The sequence below is a fragment of the Oncorhynchus masou genome, chromosome 23 (genome assembly GCF_036934945.1).
Source record: "Oncorhynchus masou masou isolate Uvic2021 chromosome 23, UVic_Omas_1.1, whole genome shotgun sequence".
Classification (NCBI taxonomy): domain Eukaryota; kingdom Metazoa; phylum Chordata; class Actinopteri; order Salmoniformes; family Salmonidae; genus Oncorhynchus; species Oncorhynchus masou.
In genome coordinates this window covers 14,831,290-14,858,318 of record NC_088234.1, presented here as the reverse complement: position 1 = coordinate 14,858,318, position 27,029 = coordinate 14,831,290, and the positions used below count along the sequence as shown (strand labels likewise).

The 27,029-nt window shown below is 39.9% G+C and overlaps 1 protein-coding gene and 2 long non-coding RNA genes across 4 annotated transcripts; 2 read left to right on the top strand and 1 right to left on the bottom strand.

Annotated features, from left to right (window-relative positions):
• Positions 1–11: 11 nt before the first annotated feature.
• On the bottom strand, positions 12–14,884 carry LOC135510399 (uncharacterized). 2 transcript variants are annotated; one of them, XR_010451116.1, is made up of 3 exons: positions 14,829–14,884; positions 3,961–4,052; positions 12–1,090 (listed from the first exon to the last, which is right to left on the bottom strand). It is a non-coding gene; the product is annotated as an uncharacterized LOC135510399 (long non-coding RNA). The 2 variants fall into 2 exon arrangements; XR_010451115.1 differs by lacking the exon at positions 14,829–14,884 and adding an exon at positions 7,000–7,120.
• Positions 14,885–14,951: 67 nt separating this feature from the next.
• Positions 14,952–18,303, top strand: LOC135510400 (uncharacterized). Its single transcript, XR_010451117.1, has 2 exons — positions 14,952–15,030; positions 15,813–18,303. It is a non-coding gene; the product is annotated as an uncharacterized LOC135510400 (long non-coding RNA).
• A 1,626-nt stretch (positions 18,304–19,929) lies between these two features.
• On the top strand, positions 19,930–24,369 carry LOC135510383 (E3 ubiquitin-protein ligase TRIM39-like). Its single transcript, XM_064931258.1, has 9 exons — positions 19,930–20,077; positions 20,355–20,459; positions 20,621–20,790; positions 20,988–21,086; positions 21,494–21,712; positions 22,327–22,432; positions 22,716–22,742; positions 23,222–23,397; positions 23,746–24,369. The coding sequence occupies exons 2-9, from the start codon at positions 20,357–20,359 to the stop codon at positions 24,118–24,120; spliced, it is 1,275 nt and encodes a 424-aa protein (XP_064787330.1). The 5' UTR covers positions 19,930–20,077; positions 20,355–20,356; the 3' UTR covers positions 24,121–24,369.
• The last annotated feature ends 2,660 nt before the right edge of the window (positions 24,370–27,029 follow it).

The following is a 27,029-nucleotide window of genomic DNA, read 5'->3' as shown; positions in this document are numbered from 1 at the left end:
AAACACAAACATTTTTGCTATGATTAAACATGTGTTTATTACTTTATATAATTAATAGCCATCAATGCCCCAAAATTATGCTGTCATAGAAGCCATTGTTACAAGGATGCATATATAACCCTTTCTCTCTCTCTCTGGTACTGTTCTCGGTCCTGAACAAGGACACAATGTGGTGGGGAAAACTTAATGATTGTTTACATGTTCATGAGGAAAATATATAATAAAGTTTATAATCAAGACAACTAAAAAAAAAATCCTGTTAATTACATCATTGTTTATTATAATTATGACTGGAAATGTTGTACTGATTAAAAATGTTTTGATATGTTCCAAATCATTTAATAAAAGATGTAACTGATAAACAATAAGTGAATGAACTCTGGTCATTGTTGTGGGAGGTTATGGTAATTTTGAACATTAGAATGTGATTATAATATAAAAATGAATAATTAAGAAAGGACGAACAAACATCACAGTTTCCCAAAATGTGAATTGAATAACTGTTTATGATACAAAGCAACTCATCATTGACCTTCCAAGGAGGATTACAAGCAAGTACATCTGTTATTTAGTTGCAACTAGACTCTACATATATTTACATGTTGGTCATTTAGCCTTTAAAATGGTCAGATTTAACTCCGGCCTTTTTTATATATTCCATATTCACCAGATATCCCCCTTATCCCCCTAGTAGAGGCTTGTGGCAGGAGCTATAGGAGGACAGGCTCATTGTAATGGCTGGAAGGGAATTAATAGAACGGTATCAAACACATCACACATATGGAAACCACATGTTAGCCTCAGTTCCACTTATTCCATTCCAGCCATTACAATGAGCCAGTCCTCCTATAGCTCCTTCCACCAGCCTCCACTCCTTCATATGAGTATTAGCCCTCAAATAGCCTTCAGTACTGGGATTTTTTACAATGTATCTTTCCTTGATTCCTCACATCACATCTCATCCTCCATTATTGGAAGTCCCTCCCCATGGTCCTTCTCCAATGCAGTTTGAGAAGGCGAGGTGACAGAATGAAAGGAATCGAGGGCAGGTGAATTGACTTCTACGCCTGTCGTTTGCTGCACTCGCTTCCTGTCCATGCAGACAAACCAAAACAGAACACAGTCAGTGATGGGTCTTAGACACGGCAGGTAGTGGACAACATAACTAAACCTCTCTATCCCAGCAGGTCTGTGGTGTTGTATTATCTTGAAGAGGAACTCAGGAACATAGAGTATCATAAAAGTAAACATGGCCACTGTTAATACCTTCAAACACTGACATTTAGCTGTGAGGTTCCATGTTGGCAAGGGTATGAGGGCTACAACACATGCTGCAGCAGCTGTGCCCAAAGCAATCAATCCAAAGAAAATATTCATAATATTGAAGAATAAGTAATTAACATCAAACAAATGCACAAGACCTGCAAATAAAATGGAGGAAGCCATGTCGGTGTCTGAATTACAGCTGTATCGACCCTTTGGGAAGAATTTTCTAGTGTGTCCGATTAGTTATTTACTTTGAAAAGTAGAACCTAAACAGTATCACAAATGTAACATGATTGAACACACTACCACACAGTAGGTGGCAACATGCACAAACAAAATGTGCGCCATGAAGAAGAAGAAATCAACAAATAGCGGGAAACAACGCAATCGCATATGACGCATTCTCAGAATGGAAAATAATGTTTAATAGCGTGTGAATTTTCAAAAATCAAGTATGGTTTAAATGTCAGGATGTTATACGCAATTCATTTGAAGAGGTGGGCTGTGAGTGATAGGCCCTAGTTCTCTTCAAGTAGCCAAAACAACAAAACTAGGTTACTTCATTGGAAATATGGCAAACAGCGAAGCTTCTGCGCTGGTATATATTTTTGTTCTCCTTAAAATGTTCACGAGTACTGCTTGGCAGGCTACATCTTTGAAAACATATGTGTTTTTTTCCCCCTCCCAAAGTGGACTTCTGTTCTCATTGAAAAGGTGTTTGTTCTATTGGCCTTCGTCAGAGTTTAAAACTAAAACTTTGAAACTAAACTAAACCATCTTTTGATTTGTGAATCTGTCGACACCGGGGAGTACTATCATGTTAAATCAGGCCTTTTGATTTGTGAATCTGTCGACACCGGGGAGTACTATCATGTTAAATCAGGCCTTTTGATTTGTGAATCTGTCGACACCGGGGAGTACTATCATGTTAAATCAGGCCTTTTGATTTGTGAATCTGTCGACACCGGGAGTACTATCATGTTAAATCAGGCCTTTTGATTTGTGAATCTGTCGACACCGGGGAGTACTATCATGTTAAATCAGGCCTTTTGATTTGTGAATCTGTCGACACCGGGGAGTACTATCATGTTAAATCAGGCCTTTTGATTTGAACATATGGATTGTTTAAGTTTTGTAAGCTAGGCTACCCATTTAATTATGTAATTTATGGATCAAGACTTAGCAGCCATTGTGATCTCGTTCCCAATGATCAGTGCTTTATTTTATATTGCTGTCCAGCGGTTCTGAATTTGGGATGCACCCAACTGTCCACATTTTTCTGTGCAATCGGCTTTTGATTTGAACAGTTGTGTGTGTACTAGGCTATTTGATTTAATGTACTGTATATATGTTAAAGCACTTTGGCTTCACTAATAAATATGTCTTCAGTCGTTTATAAATAGGATAGATGGCTATATGGGCTTTGGCAGGGGTGTCAAACTCATTCCCTGGAGGGCCTAGTGTCTGCAGGTTTTTGTTTTTTCCTTTCAATTAAGACCTAGACAACCAGCTGTGGGGAGTTCTTTATTAATTGGTGATCTTAATTCATCAATCAAGTACAAGGGAGAAGCGAAAACTTATCAACGTGATAAGTTTGTGAACGTGATGTTACAAGATTTTGTTCATAATTGATAGTGAAAATTGAAGAAACCTTCAGGATTGTTTGTTTTACATGTGTTTGTTTGCTTTTTGCAGTGTTGTAGTCGAGTCACTTAACCTTGTGTTCGAGTCAAGTCCCAAGTCCCCTGTACTCGAGTCACGAGTCCCTATGGCTGAAGTATGAGTCAAGTCCATGTCTGAATCATGAGTCTATCGTTTTATAATAGGTTTTATTACGCAGTTGCTTTTGGTCGCCATCAGATGGCAGTATACCACCACTCCCTCATTAGAAAACTAATTCACTGTTTATCTCTAACTCAATTTCTGTTTATCACTACCTCAGAATTTCTACTCAATACCTGTGTTTCATTACTTATTTACTACATAAATTCATGTTAAGTCGGGTGCTCAGCAACCGCTCATTGATATTTGTGTAGGTTTTTATTGCAGAATGAAGGGAGAATGAAGGGAGAATAATCAGAACCTGCCAACTCCTATTTCTGAGTTTAATTTTCAATTCCATAAAATGTATTTTGCAAATAAAAGTTCCAGATTGTATCTTATTTTTGGATTGAATGCATGACATTTTCATTGATTTAAATTATATTGATAGAAGTATTACAACGGGTAAATGTACTATTAACCCGTCTGTCTGCATGTTTCAAGACATGGCAAATGAGGGTGCAGTGAAATACCCAATGAGTTGGACGATACTTTTCTCATCTTTCATCTTTAAAAAAACATATACATAAAAACTGGAAATCAACCAATCCTGAATCAACAACACAAAGGAAAGGCCAAATGCTTTATTGTGTGTAAATGTTGAAAGTGTGTGGTGGACGGAGAGAAACTAAATGGTACAGTTAGAGGCCATGTGGAGGAGAGTGACGCGACACAGGAGATGGGGGTGTGAACAGTTGGGTCTGGTCAGGGGTGATGTTATGGATGTTTGTGTGTGTCTGTATGTTTTTGATGGTATGTGTATGTTTTTTATTGACCATAAATTACATTTTACAAAAAAGAATTGTATTAACATGTTGTTACATAATAATGCAGAAATTGCCTTTAAATTGAGTTTAGCGTTTTTAGGACTACCTTAATTCTTCAACTTTTGCAGTCGACATTGGAGCGTGGTCTCTCACCCAGTGTCTGGAAAGCTGACGATACCAACAGGTCTGGCTGTTTCCCTGCGGAGGTGAATTATTTGTAACAGTGTCAAATAACTATGCCACTTTGTTTACATACTCATCTCATATGTATATACTGTACTCGATACCATCTACTGTATCTTGCCTATGCTGCTCTGCACCATCACTCATTCATATCTTTATGTACATATTCTTTATCCCCTTACACTGTGTATACGATATTAGTTTTGGAATTGTTAGTTAGATTACTTGTTGGTTATTACTGCATTGTCGGAACTGGAAGCACAAGCATTTCGCTACACTCGCATTAACATCTGCTAACCATGTGTATGTGACAAATAAAATTTGATTTGATTTACAAGAAATGGGGAGCTGGACATTTTCACTTTCATCAGCACCTCTCCCTCAGTGTAATATACTGCCCTCCCAAGCAAAAAGGCCGTGACTGTTCATTTGGTCCAAAATTTGTTAATGTCATTTTTGCTACAGTAACAACATGCTTAATCATGTGGACAAGTATCCTGCCTCTATTGTATTGTGCTTTGGAGAAAATGGGGGTCATGTTAGCAGTAACTGCATTATAATGAGTAGTGCATATACAGTATGTATCTGATATGACAGTCTTTTTCAATCCAACATTGTAAATTGGAGAAATAAGAATGATATACTGCTGGGCAGGAGTGTGTGCAGTGTGTCTCAAGAGCGTGGATATTGAAATAAAGTCTTCAAAACCTTCTCTAAGCACCTCCTTCATCATGTAATTTACCTACAGGAACATTTCAGTATGCAGGACAATAGGCAGGTCTCCACATTACATAGCACAAATGTCAAACTCTATGTGTCTATACATTAACGAATATCGTTTTCCAACTTGCAAAGAAAAAAATTTGCTCTTTCAAATAAAGTGTATGTGTGTTTTTAAAGAAAAACTAACAGAAGAGAAAGGGGGAGATTGAGTGGGGGATGGAAAGAAAGAGGGGATGTGGTAAGGTACTTTTCTAGCCTCACAGACAGGCAGACAGACATACAGACTGCCTTGCCACAAAGACATGTGCTATCCGGGACGCTTGGGACGTCCCTACCCCATTGAAATGGACATTGAAAATGGTTGAGGTTAGGGTTGGGTAAGAGTTAGGGTAGGGGTTTAGGTTAGGGTTTAGGGGCGTCCCAAGGACACTGGATAGCACTGCCACGACTCTTTACACTAGAAAAAGTTCCCCATCAATTCAGGGAAGTCCACATCTTACTCTTTAAAGTTTGGAAATCAATAGAATGTAAATAAATTCAAATGGAATGTACATTATTTTATATTAAAAAAACAATAAGACCAAATGTGGACGGAAAAATATAGAACAATATAATTTTTGCAAAATACTTTTTGGGGGACTTAAAAATCAAATTCACAAATGAGATATTTTGTATTTTTATATTACAACTGGCAAACAAACAAAACACAACAAATAAAAAATATTGAAGGTTTCTGTAAGAGAGTGGTGTGAAAACACTTTTTGGGGTTTCAGTGTCGCATCAAAAAGCATTTCTAAACCATTAACTGTATGAAAAACTGTGTTTTTCATACAGTTAATGGTTTAGAAATGCAAATGCAAATAGTTTATAGCTTAAATATTGATTGATGATAAGTCCCTATGGAAAATATTTTTTTGTGGGGATCACACACTACAATATTATTCACTTGTTCGTGAGGAATCTCGATACCAGGCTGTCTCGCCAAAACAATCATATGATTAGATTTACGTAGCTACGAGCTGTAGCTCAACGCAGCCCCATAAACGTCCAGTCAGATATTCACGCTTGCCATACATAGTTGAAATATCTAGCCAGTATTTTGAATTGAATAACATTGGTTGTAAACTTCAGAGCTGTAACGATTTGACACTTTGGCTTTGGTTAAATGCAAGTAAAAACGCATACTTGTAGTAGTCATCGCTCCTGCTCTAGTCTACTCATTCTGGGTGACGCGAAACAACCTTATGATCTCACTGTTTTCTTCTCTGGCGAGCTCTCATTGGCTATTGTTGATCACCGTTCTCAAAACTTGTTGTAGCACATCTCACACTACAAGAGCATCACAGATTTTGTGCGGATAAAATCAAACCTGTTTGGAAATATCAGGACGTCTGGGACTGCTCAAAGACGAGATCGGTAGCACTCTGATTGCGTCTTTGACACACTCACATTAAACGAGCGTCGGCGACAATCTACTTTTCCATTATACTCAAGGGGGAGAGAGAAGCTAGCGTTGTTTTACTATTAAACTCAATACTAGTATTGTTTTCAATTCCTTAAAGCAGTTTGTGTTTCTTAACCATTTTAACCAGGCAAAGCTAAATAGTAGGCTGGTGGATACAGAGAAGCAAGAGAGTGGCTTCCGCAACGTCGAGCCTATGATCGGAAGCGGATCCGGAGCAGAGCCTGCCTGTCTGCCCACAATCATTATTTTCTGCGAATGCAGGGTGTGGCGCTTTCCACTGCTAGATAATGGAACCCTCGCTGCTGTGCTGCGCGCACCCTGTCCTTCTACTATTCTGTTTATCATAGTAGCCTATCCAGTCCAAGCGCAAAAACAAGCTACGAGAAGGCGAATCCGAGTCACCAATGGTCGAAAAAGCGAGTCCAAGTCTGAGTCACTAATGTTTCAATCCAAGTCCACTCACAAGTCATGAAAATCGGGACTATAGTTTGACTCGACCATACTATCTATCTAAGATTAAAATTCAAAATCTCCAATTTGTGTTTAATTTTCAATTCCCCAAAAATATTTTGTAATGAAATATTCCAGATTGTATCTTGTTTTGGGATTGAATACATTATAATTTCATTTATTTACACTATATTGATATCAATACTATATAGCGAGTAATCACCCAAGTAACGTTTAATTACCCAAGTAACGTTTATATTGATATGTTGTTACATAATAATGCAGAAATTGCTTTGAAATAGGGTTTAGCGTTTTTAGGCCTACCTTAATTCTTCTACTTTTTGCAGTCGACAGTAGAGTGTCGTCTCACCCAGTGTAAGGACACGTTAATTATTTGTAACAGTCACTTACACGAAATGGGGAGCTGGAGACTTTCGCTTTCAATTGGGAGATATCACGCACTTCTCCCGCCTCGAAGGGATCCAGATTTAGTCAAATGAACGTCAGATAAACATTTACGTAGCAGGTTAGTATTTATGCAGCAGTTTAAAAGAATTCAATATTAGCTAAAATGCTAAACATTTCAACTTTTGAAGTAAATTTGACAACAGTTGGATCCCTTCTAACCATGACCCTTGGGGCACTATACATATATCTTAAAGGCAGAGTCTGTGCTCAAGTGTGGGCCATTACTGAAACAAAGTCAATTCTTGATTGAAAGTGTAAATTATAAGCACCCTTCGAGATTTTCCTATTTTATTTATGTTTTGTTTCTTTGACATTTGTAAGATTAAAATACAAAGTCTCATTTGTGAGATTTATTTTCAATTCCATGAAAAGTATTAAGCAAAAATGTAATTTTGATATTTTCACATTCTTATTTTTTACTTGAAAAATTACATATATTACATACATTATATTGAATTCCAAACTATGACTAGTCATATTTGAACTTAACTGAATTGCCTGAGAAACTGTTTCTAGTGTAGAGATTTGTCGCAAGTTCTGTCCGGGATCCTCGGGACTACCCTAAACCCTAACCCCTACCCTTATCCTAACCTTAACCCTTACGTAGCCCTAACCTTAAACCTTACCTTAACCCTTAACCATTTTAAATGTAATCTTCAATGGGGTAGGGATGTCCCAAGCATTCCAGACAGCATGAACCTTTGTGGTAAGGCCGTCTGTCTGTCGGTCGGTCTGTATGTCTGTCTGTCTCTCTCAGTGGATGTGAGGTTAGAAAAATACCTCACCACATATCCCTCTTTCCCTCCCTCCCTCCCTCCCTCAATCTCCCCCTTTCTCTTCTGTTACTTTTTCTTCATTTCACTGTTCAGTTTTTCAACACAAAACACACATACGCTTTATTTGAGAGAGCTATTTTTTTTAACTTTTCCAGCTGGAAAATATTCCACAATGTATAGACACATAGATGACATTTGTGCCATGTAATTTGGAGACCTGCCTATTGAACCGCATACTGAAATGTTCCTGTTGGTAAATTACGTGATAAAGCAGGTGCTTAGGATGCTTTGAAGAATTCACTTTATTTCAGTCTCCCCACACTGAACACACCAGCCAACAGTATATAATCGATTATATCTCCAATTTACAATGTTGGATTGAAAAAGAGTGACATATCAGATTGATACATAATGTATATGCATTACTCATTATTGTTTGGGGGCGGGGTTTAAAGTGAAACATGGCCTTTAAGAGATATTTATATTTCACTGAGGGAGAAGTGCTGATGACCTCCAATTGGAAGTGTCCAGATCCTCATTTCTTGTATGTGACACTGTTACAAATAATTCATTTGTACAGATTAACAACGAGAGCCATTGGTATCGTCTGCTTTCCATTCACTGTGTGAGCGACTACATTCCACTGTTCTCCACTCTCAACAGAAGTTAAAGAATTAAGGTAGGAACACACTATGTCAAGATAATTTCTGCATTATTGTGTAACAGCATATTAATACAATCCTGTTGGTTGGGTTATTACAATGTTACTGACTGTAAATTGATACCTAACATTATTTGTGTGTGTGTGTGTGTGTGTGTGTGTGTGTGTGTGTGTGTGTGTGTGTGTGTGTGTTCTTGATCATGTGACCTGACTAGGAAAAACTCCAGGCATTGTTTAGAGCTCATAGCTAGGGCCCAGGGTTTTACCTAGTATGGTCAATTAAACAATTGTTCATTTCCCAGGCATACATAACATCAGTGGTGTTGTGTTATTTTTTTTAGGTGTGGTAGTGCAAATATTTTTTTCAATTACATCATAATTTCTCAATCAAGGTTTGTACAGATAGATGTAGACTATTGAATATCATTGTAGAATATGCATGAAATACCATCCGTCCATTGCAAAGTCTACATATTCCCACATATATTGTCTCGATAAATCTTTATATCTTTAATACCCTCAAATACCAAGTTAGGCATACATAATTTCAAAATAGGCCATCATCCCTGTCAATCATGAATGATAATTATTCAGGTTTAACATGTCCAAACTCCAAATTGCATCTAAATGCCAGTCATTTGATCTCAACGCTGTAAAAAAAAAAAAAAAAAAAAAATGCCAACTTGGAAAACGTTAGAACAACAATCATTGGAAATTAAACTGGACAAATAAATGTGAAAAAGTTGAGTTAAACTGTTAAAAGTAGTTGGCCCACCAATTTCTTTTAGTGTTCTGGATTAATATTGTTTTATGCGCAAACCCAAATTTCACTACAAGAGGGAGGGTTTTCAACCCATTTGCGCATGCTCATTGGGATCGTTGAACACATTGTTATTGTTGCCCTGCTCCTCTGAAACGGGGTTTCCTAATAATTAATTCAGCGGCTTCAAACTCTAAAAACCAGTGTTACCATTTTCGCTGCTTTCAAAATGTTGGGCCACTTTGAAAACGATGTCCCCGGTGAAAATATATTTTGTCGCCGGTTGCAGATTTTTGGGCTACTTCTATGTTGCACAGCGGCTGCCATGGCATTCCTTTCACTGTGACCCTCTGCTGCTGACTGTCAGGCAGTGAGGCAGGCTCACGCATTAGATTGAAGGGTAACATTAGTCGGTTAGGCAGGGAAAACACATTTTAAAAATTAGCAATGGCTGTTGTTGACAAGCATATTCGTTTACATATTATTAATATTTAATTCAGTGATTAAAATGATGACCTCATCCTCAGTAGCCTATTCTAGCAGGCTATTGGGAAACACAAGAACATAACTCTTAATCACCTCGCTATTCATGTTGAATAAATTAGTCTGTAAATTTGAACTAAGCAAGCTGCTTAATGGTTCAGTTTACATCTAGTCTACATCTTGTCCAGGCTACTGTAGACTATTTGAAATGAGATGTAGGCCTATCAGGGGCCATAGGCTACCTGTCTTTATCTGAGCAAACCATGGCAAAATTGAATTAAAATAATAAACCCAGAGTTTAGTCTCTAGCCTATGCCTATTGCAATGATAAATCAATCTCGCAAATGGGCCATTTGTAGCCTAAACATTTGGCTCATAATAACATCACTATTGGCAGAAAATAGACTAACATTAGTTTTTTATGTTAATCCAGGTTTTTCTTGCGCAGAGATTTAGAGATCCTCTGTCCAACTTGCATCACTCAAACCCGCATAACTTTTGCATATTTCATACACAACATTGTAAGTTATAAAATGTTTGATTAAAATAAGTTCATACTGTTTTTGGACTCATAATTGTGTTAAATGCAGCAGATAATCGCTGGTTTGGTTTTGCGTGTATTATTCAACAGATAACGTTTGCTGTGTCTGGAGTGGGCTGGCTAGTAACTATGGGAAACGGGCTTTCGGAAGGCTTTTGCGCTTTCATCATTTTGAGACAGAAAATGGTTCATTGCCCTGGGCTTCATTCACAATGCACAGTAGGGACATCTGCTGGTCAGCAATAAATAGCAGACGTTTCTTCACTGTTTTCTTCTGTACTCTGTGGCACAGCAGTAAATCGTTGCCTTTGTAAAATCAGTTGTAATACCAGGTTTGTATCTCACATCATGCTTCCCGTTTTTTCCTTCAAGTTTACTATTTTTCAAAAATGCTTAACACAGAAGCTTATACTATACTAAATAAAACAAATTATTTGAACAACAGTACAGAAAGTGTGCTTTCACATAAAACTAAATTCCAAATAGTGTCTTCAATGTGATTCCACCTCATAACCTCACTTCCCTTAACGCTCCATAGTACCCTACTCAGTGGCGATTTTAGCATGTAAAATCTTGGTGGGACAAAAAATGTACATTTGTGGGATGCATGCCAGCAATGCTACTATAAAACACTACCCTAAACAATACATGCATTGCACTATAACGGTGACAAACGGTGCCCACAAACTGTTAGGGCCCACATAAAGCTGTCCCAACAACAGTCCCAACATCTTACCACTCTACACCTGGCTATCAGCGGAGCCTTTTCTGGCAGCAAAAGAGTTCATTCAGCCTCATTTTCTGCCTTTAAAGAAAACATAGCTGATATGGCTGAGTGACTTATAGTCAGTGCGTTCAACTATGGTAGGTAGGACAACCAGGACATCCCCTGTTCCTTAAGACAAACCAACTCAGAACAGAGTCAGTAATGGGTCACAGGCACGGCAGGTAGAAGAAAACATAACTAACCGTCCAAGGGCCTGTGGTGTTGTATTATTGATGAACAAGTAGACATGGCCACTGCTAATACCTTCAAACTCTGACATTTATCTTTGGTGGGATTAAAACAGACCTCAGAATTTTGACAGGAAAAAACTCTCAAACAAATATACTACCAACCGATAATGCTTCTTAGCACAGTTACATAACAGGGGAGGTAATCAGCTGCAAGTGTATCCGTGAGGAGGAGGGACACGAGAAAGGCTGAGACGTGTCTGTCCCAGCGTTTATGATAGACAGACAGGCTAACCCAACCGAGTGCAGGGAGGCAAAGGCCAACGAGAGGAAGCACTGACATCGAGACCCCACTGATGAGGTATTAGGTAATAACATTTGTTTAAAATATACTGCTGGATGTGAAATTGAAAGGTTTTTGAAAAGTAATTGATTTTGTCACGTCACCCAGTTTCTTTTGATGGTTGTGCACAGAGAGACTGAAACCACATACCCACAATCACATTCACCAGTTATACTTATTCTCAAGGCTACATACAGTTGAAGCCGGAAGTTTACATACACCTTAGCCAAATACATTTAAACTCAGTTTTTTACAATTCCTGACATTTAATTCTAGTAAAAATTCCCTGTTTTAGGTCATTTACAATCACCACTTTATTTTACGAATGTGAAATGTCAGAATAATAGTAGAAAGAATGATTTATTTCAGCTTTTATTTCTTTCATCACATTCCAGTGGGTCAGAAGTTTACATACACTCAATTCCATTTGAAACGGAACCCAAACCGCGTGCGCCATCGTGCATAAATGTATTTTGTCCCCCCCAAACCAAACGCGATCACAACACGCAGGTTAAAATATCAAAACAAACTCTGAACCAATTATATTAATTTGGGGACAGGTCGAAAAGCATTATATTATATCCCTCAGTGTAATATACTGCCCTCCCAAGCAAAAAGGCCGTGACTGTTCATTTGGTCCAAAATTTGTTAATGTCATTTTTGCTACAGTAACAACATGCTTAATCATGTGGACAAGTATCCTGCCTCTATTGTATTGTGCTTTGGAGAAAATGGGGGTCATGTTAGCAGTAACTGCATTATAATGAGTAGTGCATATACAGTATGTATCTGATATGACAGTCTTTTTCAATCCAACATTGTAAATTGGAGAAATAAGAATGATATACTGCTGGGCAGGAGTGTGTGCAGTGTGTCTCAAGAGCGTGGATATTGAAATAAAGTCTTCAAAACCTTCTCTAAGCACCTCCTTCATCATGTAATTTACCTACAGGAACATTTCTGTATGCAGGACAATAGGCAGGTCTCCACATTACATAGCACAAATGTCAAACTCTATGTGTCTATACATTAACGAATATCGTTTTCCAACTTGCAAAGAAAAAAATTTGCTCTTTCAAATAAAGTGTATGTGTGTTTTTAAAGAAAAACTAACAGAAGAGAAAGGGGAGATTGAGTGGGGGATGGAAAGAAAGAGGGGATGTGGTAAGGTACTTTTCTAGCCTCACAGACAGGCAGACAGACATACAGACTGCCTTGCCACAAAGACATGTGCTATCCGGGACGCTTGGGACGTCCCTACCCCATTGAAATGGACATTGAAAATGGTTGAGGTTAGGGTTGGGTAAGAGTTAGGGTAGGGGTTTAGGTTAGGGTTTAGGGGCGTCCCAAGGACACTGGATAGCACTGCCACGACTCTTTACACTAGAAAAAGTTCCCCATCAATTCAGGGAAGTCCACATCTTACTCTTTAAAGTTTGGAAATCAATAGAATGTAAATAAATTCAAATGGAATGTACATTATTTTATATTAAAAAAACAATAAGACCAAATGTGGACGGAAAAATATAGAACAATATAATTTTTGCAAAATACTTTTTGGGGGACTTAAAAATCAAATTCACAAATGAGATATTTTGTATTTTTATATTACAACTGGCAAACAAACAAAACACAACAAATAAAAAATATTGAAGGTTTCTGTAAGAGAGTGGTGTGAAAACACTTTTTGGGGTTTCAGTGTCGCATCAAAAAGCATTTCTAAACCATTAACTGTATGAAAAACTGTGTTTTTCATACAGTTAATGGTTTAGAAATGCAAATGCAAATAGTTTATAGCTTAAATATTGATTGATGATAAATCCCTATGGAAAATATTTTTTTTGTGGGGATCACACACTACAATATTATTCACTTGTTCGTGAGGAATCTCGATACCAGGCTGTCTCGCCAAAACAATCATATGATTAGATTTACGTAGCTACGAGCTGTAGCTCAACGCAGCCCCATAAACGTCCAGTCAGATATTCACGCTTGCCATACATAGTTGAAATATCTAGCCAGTATTTTGAATTGAATAACATTGGTTGTAAACTTCAGAGCTGTAACGATTTGACACTTTGGCTTTGGTTAAATGCAAGTAAAAACGCATACTTGTAGTAGTCATCGCTCCTGCTCTAGTCTACTCATTCTGGGTGACGCGAAACAACCTTATGATCTCACTGTTTTCTTCTCTGGCGAGCTCTCATTGGCTATTGTTGATCACCGTTCTCAAAACTTGTTGTAGCACATCTCACACTACAAGAGCATCACAGATTTTGTGCGGATAAAATCAAACCTGTTTGGAAATATCAGGACGTCTGGGACTGCTCAAAGACGAGATCGGTAGCACTCTGATTGCGTCTTTGACACACTCACATTAAACGAGCGTCGGCGACAATCTACTTTTCCATTATACTCAAGGGGAGAGAGAGAAGCTAGCGTTGTTTTACTATTAAACTCAATACTAGTATTGTTTTCAATTCCTTAAAGCAGTTTGTGTTTCTTAACCATTTTAACCAGGCAAAGCTAAATAGTAGGCTGGTGGATACAGAGAAGCAAGAGAGTGGCTTCCGCAACGTCGAGCCTATGATCGGAAGCGGATCCGGAGCAGAGCCTGCCTGTCTGCCCACAATCATTATTTTCTGCGAATGCAGGGTGTGGCGCTTTCCACTGCTAGATAATGGAACCCTCGCTGCTGTGCTGCGCGCACCCGGTCCTTCTACTATTCTGTTTATCATATTAGCCTATCCAGTCCAAGCGCAAAAACAAGCTACGAGAAGGCGAATCCGAGTCACCAATGGTCGAAAAAGCGAGTCCAAGTCTGAGTCACTAATGTTTCAATCCAAGTCCACTCACAAGTCATGAAAATCGGGACTATAGTTTGACTCTACCATACTATCTATCTAAGATTAAAATTCAAAATCTCCAATTTGTGTTTAATTTTCAATTCCCAAAAAATATTTTGTAATGAAATATTCCAGATTGTATCTTGTTTTGGGATTGAATACATTATAATTTCATTTATTTACACTATATTGATATCAATACTATATAGCGAGTAATCACCCAAGTAACGTTTAATTACCCAAGTAACGTTTATATTGATATGTTGTTACATAATAATGCAGAAATTGCTTTGAAATAGGGTTTAGCGTTTTTAGGCCTACCTTAATTTTTCTACTTTTTGCAGTCGACAGTAGAGTGTCGTCTCACCCAGTGTAAGGACACGTTAATTATTTGTAACAGTCACTTACACGAAATGGGGAGCTGGAGACTTTCGCTTTCACTTGGGAGATATCACGCACTTCTCCCGCCTCGAAGGGATCCAGATTTAGTCAAATGAACGTCAGATAAACATTTCCGTAGCAGGTTAGTATTTATGCAGCAGTTTAAAAGAATTCAATATTAGCTAAAATGCTAAACATTTCAACTTTTGAAGTAAATTTGACAACAGTTGGATCCCTTCTAACCATGACCCTTGGGGCACTATACATATATCTTAAAGGCAGAGTCTGTGCTCAAGTGTGGGCCATTACTGAAACAAAGTCAATTCTTGATTGAAAGTGTAAATTATAAGCACCCTTCGAGATTTTCCTATTTTATTTATGTTTTGTTTCTTTGACATTTGTAAGATTAAAATACAAAGTCTCATTTGTGAGATTTATTTTCAATTCCATGAAAAGTATTAAGCAAAAATGTAATTTTGATATTTTCACATTCTTATTTTTACTTGAAAAATTACATATATTACATACATTATATTGAATTCCAAACTATGACTAGTCATATTTGAACTTAACTGAATTGCCTGAGAAACTGTTTCTAGTGTAGAGATTTGTCGCAAGTTCTGTCCGGGATCCTCGGGACTACCCTAAACCCTAACCCCTACCCTTATCCTAACCTTAACCCTTACGTAGCCCTAACCTTAAACCTTACCTTAACCCTTAACCATTTTAAATGTAATCTTCAATGGGGTAGGGATGTCCCAAGCATTCCAGACAGCATGAACCTTTGTGGTAAGGCCGTCTGTCTGTCGGTCGGTCTGTATGTCTGTCTGTCTCTCTCAGTGGATGTGAGGTTAGAAAAATACCTCACCACATATCCCTCTTTCCCTCCCTCCCTCCCTCAATCTCCCCCTTTCTCTTGTTCAGTTTTTCAACACAAAACACACATACACTTTATTTGAGAGAGCTATTTTTTTAAACTTTTCCAGCTGGAAAACATTCCACAATGTATAGACACATAGATGACATTTGTGCCATGTAATTTGGAGACCTGCCTATTGAACCGCATACTGAAATGTTCCTGTTGGTAAATTACGTGATAAAGCAGGTGCTTAGGATGAAAGAATGATCAAAACAAACTCTGAACCAATTATATTAATTTGGGGACAGGTCGAAAAGCATTATATTAGGCCCAGCCTTTGAAACTTTGGTTTTCCTAGATATGGCTATTATATTGTGATCACTACATCCTATGGATCTGGATACGGCTTTAAAGCACATTTCTGCAGCATTAGTAAAGATGTGATCAATACATGTTTATGATTTCATTCCTGTGCTGTTTGTAACTACCCTGGTAGGTTGACTGACAACCTGATCCAGATTGCAGGCACTGGTTAAAATTTGATGTTTTTTCTTGAGTGGGCAGCTTGATGAGAGCCAGTCAATATTTAAATCACCCAGAAAATATACTTCTCTGATATCACATACATTATAAAGCATTTCACATATATTATCCAGATACTAACTGTTAGCACTTGGTTGTCTATAGCAGCTTTCCACCAGAATGGGCTTTAGGTGAGGCAGATTAACCTGTATCTATATTACTCCAACAGTATTTAACAGTATTTAACATTATATCGTCTCTAAGCGTTACAGGAATGTGGTTCTGAATATAGACCGCAACACCGCCTCCGTTGGCATTTCTGTCTTTTCGGGAAATGTTATAACCATGTATTGCTTCCACTGTATCATCAAAGGTATTATCTCAGTGAGTTTCAGAGATAGTCAGAATATGAATGTCCTCTGTTAATAGCAAGTTATTGACTTCATGGACCTTGTTTCTGATGTTTCTTATATGTTAATATGAGCTTTTTTTAGCACCTTTCTGGTTTGCTTTATTGATTTTAATGCTTTACTGGGAAGCATATTAGAAGTAGACTCGTTCATGTTATTTACATTGGAGCTGATAGTGCAGGGTGAGCTGTACAAAGTGGTCTTCCTACTAGGGCACAACGCTTCAGTGCTAACAGTATTACTCTGGTTCATAGGCTCATGATTACTGCATACAATAGCTGTAGGATAAACAGAGGTATTCGGTGCAATTAGGGTCACATAAATTAAGTGACTTACATTGTGTTTGCCAATGCCCCTGGGATCATGTACATTTGATGCAGCATTATGACGATTCATTGTCACAATGGTAGGGATTAACTGAGTTGGTCTTACTACACCACCCTCTAGAGAGCCCTGCGGTTGTAGACGGTGCAGTTGCTGTAGCAGGCGGTGATATAGCCCGACAGGATAATCTCAATGGTGCATCCGTAAAAATTTGTGAGCGTCTTAGGGGCAAAGCCAAATTTCTTCAGCCTCCTGAGGTTGAAGAGGCATTGTTGCGCCTTCTTCACCACACTGTCTGTGTGGGCGGACCATTTCAGATTGTCAATTGAAGCTTTTGACCTTCTCCACTGCCGCCCTGTCGATGTGGATGGAGGCGTGCTCCCTCTGCTGTCTCCTGAAGTCCCCAGTCAGCTCCTTCATTTTGTTGAAGTTGAGGGAGAGGTCCTGGCACCACTCTACCAGGGCCCTCACCTCCTCCCAGTAGGCTGTCTCGTCATTGTTGGTAATCAGGCCTACCACTGTTGTGTTGTCTGCAAACATGATGGAGTTGGATGGAGGTGTACGTGGCCATGCAGTCATGGGTGAACAGTGAGTTCAGGAGGGGGCTGAGCATGCACCCTTGTGGGGCCCCTGTGTTGAGGATATGCTAGTGGATGTGTTGTTGCCTACCTTCACCACCTGGGGGATGCCCGTCAGGAAGTCCAGGACCCAGTTACACAGGGAGTTCAAACCCAGGGCCCAGAGCTTAATGATCAGCTTGGAGGGTACTATGGTGTTGAAGGCTGAGCTGTAGTCAATGAACAGCATTCTGATGCAGGATTTCCTCTTGTCCAGATGGATAGGGCAGTCTGTAATGCAATGGTGATTGCATCATCCGATCTGTTGGGGTGGTATGCAAATTGCAGTGGGTCTAAGTGTTAGGTGATATGATCCTTAACGATGATATGATCCCTCCCACTCTGTCTCCCGAAATCTTTCTCTTTGCTCTTGTTTTCCTTAATAGGATGTCGGTGGGCGGAGCTGGGAGGATCGTCAGCGCCATGGCACACACCTGGGTTCGGGTGTGTCCCGGGAAAAATACACCTTTTCCCCATTCATCGAGGAAACTCTCTCCATGCAGACACGTTGTTAGATTTTGGTTGTGGCCGTTTTGTTTGTTTGCTTTGGCACCTTTCAACACCCCTCATTATCACATTTATGCACGCAACCATTCACTTACACTACTGATTACACACACCATTGTTAATTGTATTTACGTTACTTCAGTAAATAAATATATTTTTGTTATTCCTTATCGCCACATGGTCTCCCTTTTTGTTACGGACTTCGAGCCGGTTCGTGACAATGACAGAAGTGAGTGCTACGGGGAGATAGTCATTTAGTTCAGTTACCTTCGCTTTCTTTGGTACAGGAACAATGGTGGACATTTTGAAGCAAGTGGGGACAGAAGACTGGGATAGAGAGAGATTGAATATGTCTGTAAACACTTCAGCCAGCCAGCCAGCTGAGGACGGGGCTAAGGATGCATTCTGGGCCGGCAGCCTTGCGAGAGCTAACATGCTTAAATGTCTTACTCAGGTCGGCCACTGAGAACGAGAGTTCACAGTCCTCAGGAGCGCCCGTGTCGGCAGCACTGTCTTATCCTCAAAGTGGGCAAAGGTGTTCAGCTTGTCCTAGAGCAAGACGTCTGTGTCCGCGATGTGGCTGGTTTTCCCTTTACAATCCGAAATTGTCTGGAGTCCTGTAAAGAAATGCTAATTCTTATGCAGGTGACCATCTTATGCAGGTGACCAACTTACTGCTATTGCCTTGCTGTAACTTAGACAACACATAGCAACGTATTTTCACAGACTCACTTAAATCATCCACAACACTGTCAAAATAGGATACATCCTAGCCACAGGTGCTAGCCTTCAGTTCGGCCACAACATCCAGTGAGGACACGAACGCACACACATTACACACTAACTACCGAGGACATACAGATAAGACTCCTACACACATTGGCAGGGAGAAACAGAATAGGGAGAGACAACCTTGACTTGGAGACAAACCAGCGCACACACATAACCTCCTTTTTCTAGCTGAACATTGTGTGACTGAGAACAGGCATGGAGGGATTCTACGATGACGGACAGACAACTGAGCCAATGATGGAAGACTACACCCCAGCCTGAGCCTGAACCAATCCGAAGAACTGAACTTCTAGAATCAACCTACTTTCTGTTCTGTATTAATTGCTTGTGCAAACGATTAGCGGGGCTTTTTTGTTGGTTCCTCATGAGCTAATAGAAGGGCCCGTATATACGCTGTACCAGATATCTTTACTCTGAATAAACTGTCGCTTGTCATACAATCTACCACCTTGTCTGCATCGATCCTTGACCGGCTCACCCTTCATCATATCTCTTTATCAACAGTCCCTGCCACATACGTGTCGTGTCTGAGCTGTTGAATTGCGACTCCACTTTGTCTCTGTACTGACGTTTTGCCTGTTGTATTACCTTACAGAGGGCATAACTGGACTGTTTGTATTCAATCATACTGTAATTGGAAACATTGCTTTTGTTTTTTTTATAATAAAAAAACATATACTTTAGTTGAAATAGCTATTTTTCCAGTAGAAAAGCAATATTCCATTAATATTAATACAGTAATATAGAGACACACAGAGGATGACATTTGTGCCATCTAATGTGGAGACCTGTCAATAGACCTGCCTACTGAAATGTTCCTGTTGGTAAATTACGTGATAAATGAGGTGCTTAGCGAAGGCTTTGAAGACTTTATTTCAATATCCCCACATTTGAGCCCACACTGTGCCTTTAAGAGAGATCTATATTGCACTGAGGGAGAAATGCATGAAGACTTCTATGTGAAAGTGAAAGTGTCCAGCTCCCCTCCTCTTTCTATGTGAAAGTGAAAGCACCCCATTTCTTGTAAACGCCACCTTTACAAATAATTCATCTGGGCAGATGAACTGCCAGACCCGTTGGTATAGTCTGCTTTCCATACACTGGGTGATTACAGTTCACTGTTCTCCGCTGTCGACAGCAAAACATTCAAGAATTAAGGTAGGAACAGTCCATGTCAAGACAATTTTTGCACTATTATGTAACAACATGTTAATACAATCCTGTCGGTTGGGTGATTACAATGTTACTGACTGTAAATCGCTCTGGATCAGAGTGTCTGCTAGCTAATAGACTAAAATGTAAATGTACTACAAAGGGAAAAGGGGTAAAGCAATGTAAATTGATACCTAACATTATTAGCCTATATGATCAAATAGTGTGTGTGTGTGTGTGTGTGTGTGTGTGTGTGTGTGTGTGTGTGTGTGTGTGTGTGTAGATATGGCGTCTCTCAGCATGACAGAAGACCAGTTGCGCTGTTCCATCTGCCTGGATCTCTTCGTCCACCCTGTCTCCACTCCGTGTGGACACAACTTCTGCAAATGTACGCCATCTTTTATGGATCTTAACTTTGTATGAAGTTTCAAACAGTAAATTGTATCTATTTTTTGTCTGTCACTGATGTACATAAAAATTGTCCCTAAGTGATTAATAAAGTTCCTGTCTGTCTGTCTGTCTGTCTGTCTGTCTGTCTGTCTGTCAAAGCTTGTATCTCTGACTACTGGGATATCAGGGAAGCCATCTGCCCTCTGTGTAAGGAGACGTTCAAGAAACGTCCTGACCTCCACGTCAACACATTCATTAACGAGATAATCAACCAGTTCAAATCGGCACAGGAGGACATTTCTCCACACACCATTTTGCCATTGAGAGAGGTACGTGGTGTGGGATAGCTGAGTAAAATTGTAAAGCTAGAAGATTTTTGTTCTTGATCATGTGACCTTACTAGGAAAAACTCCAGACCCTGTTTAGAACTTATAACCAGGGCCCCAAGTTTTACCTGGTATGGTCAATTAAACAATTGTCCATCAACGTTGTGATTATGGTTCAAATCAACCCATTCCCCCTATAGCCAGAACAGGGGGATGCTACAGATGGAGGAGTGAACAGGAAGATCCAGGCCAGACTGAAGAAGGTGGAGGAGATCAAATCCTCAGTGGAGATCAGCAGAGTGAGTTCTGGATCGTTTTCATAAAGAGTCTTAGAAGTGCTGATATAGGATCAGTTTTGCTTTTTTACAGCATAATGAATATGATTATTATGGACAGGGGAAACCTGATCCTAGATCAGCACCCTGACTCTGAGATGCTTTATGAATACAGGCCCTGATAAGCATCGGACTGTTGTTCTCATCTATGTAGGGTACAGGTCTTCTGCAGTTGTAGTAATTCAATTTAATTAATTTAATCATCATAGCTGCATTTAAAAAAATTTAAACTGATAAATAGTTCTGGCCCACCCAGTCTGAATGCTCTGATTGTGTGGCATAGTAAAGTAACACCTGTGACCCAGATTCCAAATAGGTAATTTCTTTACAGTACATTAATTGGTCTGAATCTATTTCACTTCATTCCACAGGCTAGTTCACAGAAAGACATAGAGGAAAGTGAACAGGTCTTCACTGAGCTGTTGCGCTCCATTGAGAGGAGCCAGGCTGACGTGGTCGGTGAGATCCAGGAGAAACAGAGAGCTGTGGAGAAACAAGCTGAATGTCTCATCAAGGAGCTGGAACAGGAAGTAGCAGATTTAGAGAGTGGAAATAATAAACAAGGGGAACTCCGTTCCACCCCACAACAGGTAGGTGTGCTACTGCTTCTCTCTGTGGTCGAGTTGAATGTTGTCGACTACAGGGTTATAGTTAGGATTGAGATGGGATGTGGACATGAAGCTAGGGTTATGGTTAGGGTTGAGACGGGATGTGGACATGAAGCTAGGGTTATGGTTAGGGTTGAAGCTATGGTTAGGATTAGTCTTAGCGTTGAGACGGGATGTGCACATGAAGCCAGGGTTAGGATCAGTTCTTAGTAAAACTCAACTCAGCTGACTCTATCCAGTATAGCCAGAAGAGGGCCACCCCTTTGAGTCAGGTTTCTCTCTCTTCTGCTCTGTGCTGGGTTACTGTTACGCAGTTTACAATTGGCTCATTCATCCCCCTCCTCTCCCCTGTAACTATTCCCCAGGCCGTTGCTGTAAATGAGAACGTGTTCTCAGTCAACTTACCTGGTAAAATAACAGAGAAATAAAAAATGAATAAAATTAAAACTTTGTGACAATGTTTATGCAAATAATGTATAAAATACATTTAGTTGAAGTCTGTTCTTAGCAAAACTCGATCCCAACTGTCCTCTGCTGTATATCTGCTCTGAGACCAGTCCTTAGTAAAACTCGATCCCAACTGTCCTCTGCTGTAGATCTGTTCTGAGAGCAGTGCTAGCGGTGGTGGAAAAACCATCTGGGGAATTGTGTCCCAACTGGAAGATACCTTCAGAGAGGAGATGAAGAAAGTCATGGATAAAGGTTACTATTCTTTATTTATCTATAATGATACATTTGATAAAAGTTTACAAATACTGTAGAATCATGACCCACCGGGGACAGATGTCAATTCAACGGCTATTCCACATTTCTTCAACGTAACTTAGTTGAAATGACGTGGAAACAACGTTGATTCAACCAGTGTTTTACACATTTACAGTAATTTTCTATTTGGACCCATTTGATATTTCTATAATTAAATTAGATTAAATCTTCATCGTGAACAATGACATTTTCAATTGTGAGTTTTTTTATTTTCATTCAGGGTTGAAATTGCTGAAGACTAATGCAGGTAAAACATGCTACAATTTGCAATCCACATATTCACATGTTAATCTCTCGATTCTCAACCTTTTAACCCACCATTTAATTATTTACCACACCATTTAATTATTTACCACACTATTTAATTCATTATTTTATATTTTACTGTCATTTATCCGTTCTTGTTTTGATCCTAACTATAGCCTGGTCAGATGACACCACAGGGTGGTCATGGAAGACCCCTGTCCCTAATTACAACTAACAGAATGGATGGATGGATTAATTAAATAATGGATGGATGAAAGGATTAATGTATGATGAACGTTTTGATGAATGGATAGATGGATAAATGAATGTATTAATGGATGGATGGATGGATGGATGGCTGAATTAATGCATTACTGCATGGGTGAATTAATGAATCAATTGATGGATGAATGAATGGATGTATTAATTAATTGATGAATGGATGAATGATATATCTGCTTTATTGTTATTTTCCGATAGTGAACGTGATTCTGGACCCCGACACAGCTCATCCTTTCCTTGTTCTGTCTGAGGATGGGAAACAAGCCAGACACGTCAACCATTGGAGGATCCTGCCTTTCGACCTCAAGAGGTTCAATACCAGTATCAGCGTTCTTGGGAGGACAGGGTTCTCCTCCAGGAGATTCTACTTCGAGGTGAGATACAGTACAATAAAGAAGAGCCAACCGGATGTATCGGTTGACTGACATTATCGGTGGATATTTGACTTTTAGATATTTATACATACCACCATATTAGACTGGACAAAAATCACACTAATCCTTTCAGATCATTGTTTCCAAGGTAAGAAATCAGCCCTCAGAGTATCATTGTAGGGATGTTTCAGTTTTGCGGGTATATTAGAGGGAAGTTGTACTTACTATGACTGTAAGATGTGGTTCTCGTACCTAGCGATGAACACACTAACTGTAAGTCGCTCTGGATAAGAGCATCTGCTGAATGACAAAAATATAACTATTTTTAACTTGAATTTGAACTTAAAGGTGCAGGTCTCTGGGAAGACTGACTGGGGCCTAGGAGTGGCCAGGGAGTCCATCGACAGGAAGGGGAAGGCACTCCCGACCCCTGCGATTGGCTACTGGACCTTGTGGCTGACCAATAGGTATGAGTACAGTGCTGCAGATGATTCTGGCTCCATCCTCCTCTCCCTGAGAGAGAAGCCCCAGAAGGTGGGGGTGTTTGTGGATCACAAGGAAGGGCTGGTGTCTTTTTACGACCCGGAAGCCAAGGCTCATATCTATTCCTTCACTGGGTGCTCCTTCAATGAGAAACTTTTCCCCTTCCTGAACTCTAGTGTCAATGACAATGATAAAAATTCTGCCCCATTTGTCATTCTGCCTGTCAGTCATAGAGGCTGACAGGCTGATTGGTTAGAAAACAAGATGGGATGGGCCGCATGTATTTTGATTGGTTCTGGTCTGTTGAGAACTCGGATTCTTGACATAGCCAAGGGAAGTAGGGCTGCCGCAACCCCTGATAAATTTAATTGGTATATAGTGAAGTACATTGTTATCCTGTATAAGAGTTAGACAAGAATCAAAGAATAAAGCCATCTTTCTGTAGCACGTTTCCTCTATTTGCCATGAAAATAAATATGATTTTCTTTATCCTCCTTTCTTTTCTTCTCCTTATCAACACTTCTTCCATCCATCAAATCAAATGTATTTATATATCCCTTCATACATCAGCTGATATCTCAAAGTGCTGTACAGAAACCCAGCCTAAAACTCCAAACAGCAAGCAATGCAGGTGTAGACGGACGGTGGCTAGGAAAAACTTCCTAGAAAGGCCAAAACCTAAGAAGAACCCTTGAGAGGAACCAGGCTATGAGGGGTGGCTTGTCCTCTTCTGGCTGTGCCGGGTGGAGATTATAACAGAACGTGGCCAAGATGTTCAAATATTAATAAATGACCAGCATGGTCAAATAATAATAATCACAGGCAGAACAGTTGAAACTGGAGCAGCAGCACGGCCAGGTGGACTGGGGACAGCAAGGAGTCATCATGCCAGGTAGTCCTGAGGCATGGTCCTAGGGCTCAGGTCATACTTAAATTCACACAGGACAAGACAGGAGAAGTACTCCAGATATAACAAACCTACCCTAGCCCCCAACACAAACTACTGCAGCATAAATACTGGAGGCTGAGTTCGTGTCAGTCTTTTTCTTCCATCTCAGATTGACAGACTCTGATATCCCTCGCCCTCTCGGTTCATCTTGTAGCTAAGAGAGGAAGACAACTAGAACAGTCACCTCATGATCTGACCAGGGACATATCTGGGCCCTAGTTGTCCCACACACCACACACCACACACCACACACCACACACACTACTGTAGTTTTAGTGACTCACTTCCTTCAAGTGCAGCTCTCTGATGTCAGCTGTTTTGTTGAAGTGATTTCACCCACATATCTGAATAACACTGTATACATTATTTAACCACTGCAGCTGATTAGAACCGCCAGCAGTCCAAACTATCAGGAATGATCATTTTAAATTGTGTAAATAATTTAAATGGTGAACACACCTTTACCTGCAGCAGCTGTTTGTCACTGCAGTTGTCATCTGTTCGTTTCCCAGAATCCAACATGAACACTGTGGTACACCTCTGATGCCCTCCCGAGTTGACTCCTGAACGCCAGAATCTAAGGGAGGAGGGGGGGAGGGAAGGGGAGTCTCTTTACATTAGTGTCCTTCTTACAGTGTAATTATTCCTGTTATACATGGTATGTATTTAGAGCAGCAACCCCCGTAACCACACGTGCTGGGTAAGTACAGTGTAGCAAGAGCACTGTAATGTAACGTGTTGGTGTTACCTGGAGGAGGAGTCACTGATCTGACCACTCCCTGTTTCTGAACAAACCAATCCCCACCGTGCTGATGCACCGGGCTACACTCTGTGCTGTACTCTCTGTAGCAACTCTGAGCTTCAGACCAACTCGTCAGCTGTCTGATAAGAATGTCCGACTCCCTACTTTCTTTCTGCACAACAAGTGAACGAACATAAGGTGTGAATCCTAACTTCCACTTAAGTCACATTTTTCACGTTAAGTCTCCCATTGACATCAATGTATGGCTAAGTAAAGAATTTACTGAGATGGAAGTTAGGATAAAAGTGGACAAACATTTATACCTGGGTTTGCATTTTAACTATGATAATTCAGTGTTATAGTTATGCATTGCTGTCCATGGGAAAACTAATTTACACAAGTACGGAAGGCTACTCACCATCACAACACACAAAGTTCATTCGGAAAACAGTCAGTATCTTCCTGTAGCGTGCCGTGGTTCTGGGGCCTGGGCCTTCAGTGAAGTCCTACACAGTCCCACCCAAATTAATCCACCTCTTATTACCATCATTATGATGCCATGGCTCTAGACACTATACATTTAGACAGAAACGCAGTATAACCAGGCGTTGCGTCACCTTGAAATTGACATTTTTATTCAGAGAATTGCAGGGGAAGAGTACAATACCTTTTCATTGTGCAGCTTCGTTGCCCTGCGCGCTTGTTCGTTGAGCTGTAGATCCACTCGGGTGTCCCCAAAAGTTTTCAAAAGCACCATTGTTTGTATGTGCCCAGCCGTACTTTGGTGTCTCGTTGCTGCCTTGGTTAGACAACTCAGGTTTGCAAAGCCAGTGTGGCTCCAAACACCAAATCGATCACTTGCAAATAATAGGCATTCCCAGCAGTACAGTTTGCAGTGCTTCTCGGAGCCTGTCTTTGTAGCGTCGGCTTTGTAGCATCGGCGTCTACCTCTCCTGACAATGCCTAACTTTTCTTGAAAATTTTGTCTTGAGAATGGCGTTATAATTATATCCTCGACCAAATCGATATCTTCTCCTTCCGCCATTGTGGGTTGAAAAAAACAGCATAGTAGTACACAAATTAATTCGTTGATGTTACGGCTTTCGTTGTGGGAAGGAGGAGCGGACCAAAATGCAGCGTAGTTTAATAAGGAAGCTATACACGATAAACTAACACAATAACAAACGTCCGAAAACAGCCCTATCTGGTGCAAGAGACAGGAACAATCACCCACAAACACACACACACAGTGAAACCCAGGCTACCTAAATATGGTTCCCAATCAGAGACAATGACTAACACCTGCCTCTGATTGAGAACCATATCAGGCCAGATATAGAAATAGACAAACAAGACATCCAACATAGAATGCCCACTCAGATCACACCCTGACCAACCAAAACATAGAAACATACAAAATAAACTATGGTCAGGGTGTGACAGTTGATCAATTTCAGT